At 46.5% G+C, this 6,448-nt stretch overlaps 1 protein-coding gene across 1 annotated transcript in view; it reads right to left on the reverse strand.

Moving 5' to 3' along the window:
• Positions 1-6,448, reverse strand: part of Iqcg (IQ motif containing G) — a 38,156-nt gene that overhangs the window by 28,308 nt on the left and 3,400 nt on the right. Inside the window, exon 3 of the mRNA XM_029544763.1 lies at positions 2,505-2,772. Coding sequence (XP_029400623.1) covers positions 2,505-2,772 — 268 coding nt within the window. The remainder of the gene's footprint in view (positions 1-2,504; positions 2,773-6,448) is intronic.

Here is a 6,448-nt window from a genome sequence, read left to right on the forward strand (position 1 = left end):
TCTGAGTTTGAGGCCAGCCTGGTCTACAAAGTGAGTTCTAGGACAGTCAGGGCTATACAGAGAAACCCTGTCTCGAAAAACCAAAAAAAAAAAAAAAAAAAAGAAAGAAAGAAAGAAAGGAGAGAAAGAACAAAAAAGACATCGTAAAAAGGGCTCCTATATGTCAGACAATTCTGTAGGAAGATCACTATTATAGACCAGAACAATATTGTGAAGAAGCTTCATTCTTCCAACTGTGGGTCCAGAGTCAGACTCAGGTCATTAAGCTTGGCATGAACCTTGTGCCAGGAGACAGAGGCCATAAGCTACAGACTGCTTGCTGGCTTAAGCTCACTGAGCCATTCCGCCAGCTTGACCTGGAATTTTCTATGTAGAGCAGGCTGTCCTCAAAGTCACTGAAATCTTGCCTCTGCATTCCCATGCTAATATTACAGACATGAGCGCAAAAATGCTCAGAAGTCAACATTGAAAATATAAGGACATAGTAAGGTTTCCAAATATTTACAAAAGTAGGCTGCAATATATTCAACAACAAAAACAGTTTTTATTAAAGCCGTAGTGGGTTGGTCTGATGTATTCAAATATTAAATTTTGTACCCCAAGGTCTTGCTGTTCCAAGATGAGCAGATTTCTCACGTATACCAACCCTTGTTGTATAAACCTTATCCCCCCTCCAAGTTATGATTGGTTAGTAAAGATGCCTACAGCCTATAGCTGGACAGAAGAGAGGGAGAGGTAGGCGGGGCTTCAGTTCCCAGGCTTGATGTCTGAGGCAGGGACCATGAGGGGAGGGAGAGAGAGGAGGATCGAGGGAGAACTTGCCACGGGGTAGGCAGATGGTGAGCGTGTGGCCATGAACCACAGCTTGCAGGACCAGATGGAACATGCCAAGTGATATCTGAGGGTTACTGACAGGGAAGTCGACAACGTGGCTTAGAGGGTTGATACCTGCCCAGCTGTAGTACTTTAAGGCTATCGTATATACAAAGGTGAGAAGCCTAGGCTGATTCCAAGACAGGCTTCAAATTGGCAGTTCAGGAGACTAGGCCTAAATCTCTGTTTCCAAGAACTGGGCAAGTGCTGGCAAGTCCAGGCCTCAGAAGCTGCCCTGGCCTGAGGCAAGGACAATGGGTCAGCAGCAGTTTCCTGACTTTCACAGCGACTTCCTCAGCAACAGTTTCCAGACCTCCCCAGCAAATGCAAGAGTTTCCAGACCTCCCCAGCAAGTGTCCAGCCCCAATACCCTGGTAATGGAATGTCAGGTGTCTTAGTTAGGGTTTTACTGCTGTGAACAGACACCATGACCAAGGCAAGTCTTGTAAAGAACAACATTTAATTGGGGCTGGCTTACAGGTTCAGAGGTTCAGTCCATTATCATCAAGGCAGGAACATGGCAGCATTCAGGCAGGCATGGTGCAGGAGGAGCTGAGAGTTCTACATCTTCATCTGAAGGCCGCTAGTAGGGCTTCCAGGCAGCTAGGACTAGGGCATTATAGCCCACGCCCACTGTGACACACCCACTCTGACAAGGCCACACCTCCTAATAGTGCCACTCTCTGGCCCAAGCATATAAAAACCATCATATCTGTACAGAGGGAACCAACAGACTAACATAGAGGTCACCTACTCTGGAATTCCTTAATGTGATTTTAAATCAGGCTTGTAAGCTCACTTGGTTGTTTCCTTATTTGGCACTGGGAGACCCCAGCATGCTGGACTTCTATAGAATAAAACACTCTGCGTTGACGTACTATTGAGTCCAGGGTCTCATTCTTTAGCAAATCATGGACCCTTACAAAGGTTTTATGTCTTTTTTGAGGGGAACTAAATGATCTAAAGTGGGGTAAAACCCCTCAAATAAATATTACCACAACACAAGCAGTGTTGATAGGATCCAGAGAAATCTCTTCCCCAGTGGCTTTTAGCACAAAAAACTTAACACGTGATCTCCACATACACGGCAGCCCATAACATCCAGAGGATAGGTTCCAGGGCATCATTGGCTGCTCAAGCCCCTTAAATAAAGCTGCTGCAATGTTGGCACACAATCTATGTAAATGTTCTCTACGTTTAAAATAGGCTCTAGATTGCTTATGATGCTGAACTCAATGTACAGTTGTTTTATTGAAATGTTTAGGGAAAGGTGATAAAGGAGAAAACTCTAACACAATCAATAAAGACCAAACTTTTCTAAATATTTTGTTTCCAGAGGTTGGTTGATCCAGATATCCCGAATCTGTGTACATGGAAGACTGTCTGTGCTGTATTTACACAGACTTAGCTCGGAGCCTTTTGGACAAAGCCGACATACTGCAGCAGCATACTGAAGTACCCTAAGCTCTATGTCACTTTTTCCGTTTTGGCTACAGATCTCAAAGAACAGTGATATGGCCCTTTCTTTGCTTCAAAGGTGCTGCTTGGAAGCTAAACTGAATGGCCCAGGTAGTACAATAATGGAGAGGCCCCAAGGAAAGGGAACAGGATGAACTGGGGTGTATGCTCACCTGGGTGATACTCTGCCTTCTTTCATACTGAACTGGAATGATGTAGCCGAGAATGGAGAGCTGGTCAATGATGTCCTCCATGACTGCAGACACCCTCAGCACGTCTAGAAGGGACAGTGTCTCTCTGACTTCTGGGGAGGTCTCTTCCTCTTCTTCATCATCTAGATCTTCTTCTACAGCTTTAGGCGGCTCTCCTGTCACCACCACAGTAACCTCAGGTTGTAAAACCTCTGAAGGAGACCCCAGAACTTCCACCTCTTCCCTAAAGCTGAGAGGAAAGAAGATTAAATAAATCGGTGGCTAGGCCAGGCATGGTGGCACACGCCTTTAATCCTAGCACTTGGGAGGCAGAGGCAGGCGGATTTCTGAGTTCGAGGCCAGCCTGGTCTACAAAGTGAGTTCCAGGGCTATACAGAGAAACCCTGTCTCGAAAAAAAAAATTGGTAGCTAGTGTGGAAATATTACTTACCCTCAAAACAACGGGAGGCATGTTGCCAAGGACCAGCCTTGGCTTGGAGAGGGTTCTGAGAGAAGGGGTGTTTGAGAGCAGCAAAACAAACCGTGGGTCTAAGGTGAGAACCTAAGTTCTGCTCACTATAGCTCTCCAAGCAGCTCTCTCTCTTAAGTTCTCAGGATAGCCCATCTCTTGCCGATCAAAAGACCAGTGTTTTATTTACATATCAATTTAGTCAGTACCCCAGGCTCTCTTCTGATTATCCCAAGAATCAGTAAGCCAGGATCCCTGGATTCTTAGGAGACAGTAAGTATATATATATATATATATATATATATATATATATATATATATATTAACATTGCAAAAGAATTCAGAGATCTATCTGCCTCTGTTAAGTACAGACGACAATAAATTAACTGGGTGGGACACCACCCTGAAATTACCATTTTTATCTTGTCGGGACCTGGACCCGAATTCTGTTGCAGGTTGACTTTGAAATCTTTGAAATCAGGAATCTGTCTGCCTTTGCAAACAAAAACAAAACTTAGCTGGGTGGGATTTCCTTCAACCATCACTCCCTAAATCTCTTTATCTCCTTCCTTAGAATCTTTCTAACAAGTTGACTCATATTGCAGCTGCCTCTGTTCCTTTAGATCTGTAAAGCTCCTTATACAATTTATATTGCATCCTTATACTTTATTTACACAGTTGAGAAATTAAATTATAATTTTTAACTCATGTTTTAAGTTCTTTCCCACAGCCTTAAGGGCTGTCCTGGCATTTACCATTTACAGACACACCCTCAGCTCCTGGACTCATGCTGTTTCTCATTATCATGGAGATTAACATTAACAGGGAAGACATTCCTCAAATGAGGAAAATGAAAATATGTACATTATTTTATAAACAAGCCTTAAATCCACAGCAGCCATTAACACTTGTAGAGGCCCATGCCTGCTAGCCCTGTCCCAGGGGCAGGAACCCTGTCATTCGACCCCTACCAAGGCCAAGTATGTAGATCAACTCCTGAAAATGTCATATAGTATAACCTCTACAAAAGACTGAGGCAGGAGGCCTGCATGGGATTCTGCCAAAGACCCTCCAGTAGGACCAATCAAAGGCAATGCACTGGTGGGTAAAGCCATGCTGTTTGCCTATGCGTATGTATTTGAGTTTGAGCCACAATTAACTTGATAGGAAAGCACCATATTCAGATATTAATCCCTAGGGCCTCATAAGTACTGAAAGACAGAAGATGCTAACCAGCCTCCAAGGTAGCCCACATAACTCTTTCTGGTCCTGATGCCCTGGTGTGGTCTTCCCTACACTAAGTGGGGAAACCCCAAGGATCTGCTGAGAGAAAAGTGTGATTTCCAGAGCCACGCGGTAAACAGTGTTAGCACCAGGATACTGCAAGCCCTGCCTAACCATGTGACCCTTGACCTGCATTGCCAGGACAATGACCTTCAATCCCACAATCCACTTGGCTCAGTTCCCGCCCTCACTGGTGTGACATCATTTCCTATATAAAAGAGGAAGCCAACCCCTCCTCTCTCTCTCTCTCTCTCTCTCTCTCTCTCTCTCTCTCTCTCTCTCTCTCTCTCTCTCTCTCTCTCTCTCTCTCTCTCTCTCTGCTCTTCTCTACCCTTCTACCTTCTTCGCTGCTCCCCCACTCCCGCATAATAAACCTCTCCCTTGTGGATCACCTTGGCCTGATTGATTAAGCGGAAAGAACCAGCAGCCACACCAGCGCCTGGTGTGCCCGAGGGGCACCCAGTGGTCGCAGCAGCGGGTACCGAACACGGCATTCACGGTAAGATCCCCACTGCCTTGTCTTGTAGCCAGCACACAGCTCGGCTCCAGTGGCTCCACTCCAGCGGCTCAGTGGCGTGGCTCGCAACTGCCCCTTCCCCTCTCTGAGCCAGAACTCTTGGCGGCCCCACATTCTAGTACCTAAGCAGTTGCTTGAGAAACAACCGGGACTCATACAAAGGTCAGGGGGGAAGGAGAGCGACTGCAACTGTCTGCCATTTCCACCATGTGACCCGCCGCTGTCCAGGGGCACAGAAACTTTAAACTAAGTCAGCTGTGCCATTTCCACGTGCCTTATAAGCTGGGCTTCCACACTCCCATTTTACCGGTTCGCTAAAAACTCTCATGCAGACACCAGCACACTATCAGCAGGGCCCATCAGCAGGGAGTAGCCTCCAGTTCACAGAACAGAGCCTGGCCAGTTCTGCCCAAGGACTGAGGCTAGACCCCAGCCGACATAGCAGAGACACTGCCCATGATCTTCCTATCTCAGAAGTTGCTCTTTCCGTACAGGCCCCCAGCGGGTCAGTTGAAATCCCTGGCCAGAGTGGAGCACTTCCCACAGTAAGTCCGGGACTTACTGGGTAGCCACTACAGGTCCTCGTGACGACTTGGGCACTCTAGCCTGGCTGATTTCCTTTTTGGTTTCCTGAGTTGTTCTCGGGACGCCGGTAGAACATACCAGGAACCTCCAGAGCATGGGCAACCATGTGTCCTCAGGCGTGCCCCCAGATACACCTCTGGGGTGTCTCCTAGAAAACCTTGAGTCCTTAAATTTCATGCCTCCTTTAAAGGCACGAAAATTGATATCTCTTTGCAATAAAGTCTGGACTCAGGCTGGTGAGATGGCTCAGCGTGTAAGAGCACCCAACTGCTCTTCTGAAGGTCCTGAGTTCAAATCCCAGCAACTACATGGTGGCTCACAACCATCCACAATGAGATTTGACTCACACTTCTGGAGTGTCTGAAGACAGCTACAGTGTACTTACATATAATAAGTAAATAAAATAAATCTTAAAAAATAAATAAAGTCTGGACTCAGTACTCACTAGATAATGGTTCTCGATGGCCAATTAATGGCAACTTAGACCCAGTTGTTTTAAGGAATCTTAATACATACTGCCAGCAAGCCAGTAAATGGGAAGAGGTTACCTATGCAAAATCTTTCATCTATCTTCGTTCCAATCCTGCTATGTGTTCTTCCTGCTCTCCAACTCAACTCATGTTAGCCATGACAGTTCTGGACCCAGCTTACGAACCACCTCCTTTCCACCATAGGCCTGCTTCTGCGCCGTTTAGAACCCAAACTGCTACCTCGGCTTCCCCCCACTGAGACTCCCCAGGGCCTGTCACCTCCAGCTCTCCCCCTCCTTCTGCACCAACTGCAGGTCCCTCTAAGCATTCTACTTTGGCATCCACCTTCACACCACCTATTACTTGCTCTAAGGCCATGACCAAAGCCCCAAGCTCTCCACCCCTAGAAGAATCTGACCCAGCGATTGTCCTTCCCTTAAGGGAGGTTGCAGGGGTAGATGGTCTGGTCAGAGTGCACGTCCCCTTCTCACTGAGTGAACTCTCTCAGAGAAGAGATTGGGCTCTTATACTTCTAATCCCTCTGCCTTTATCAAAGAATTCCAGCATATCACTCAGTCATACAGCTTGACTTTTCATGATA

This window comes from Mus pahari, chromosome 12, assembly GCF_900095145.1.
Source record: "Mus pahari chromosome 12, PAHARI_EIJ_v1.1, whole genome shotgun sequence".
In the NCBI taxonomy this organism is placed as follows: domain Eukaryota; kingdom Metazoa; phylum Chordata; class Mammalia; order Rodentia; family Muridae; genus Mus; species Mus pahari.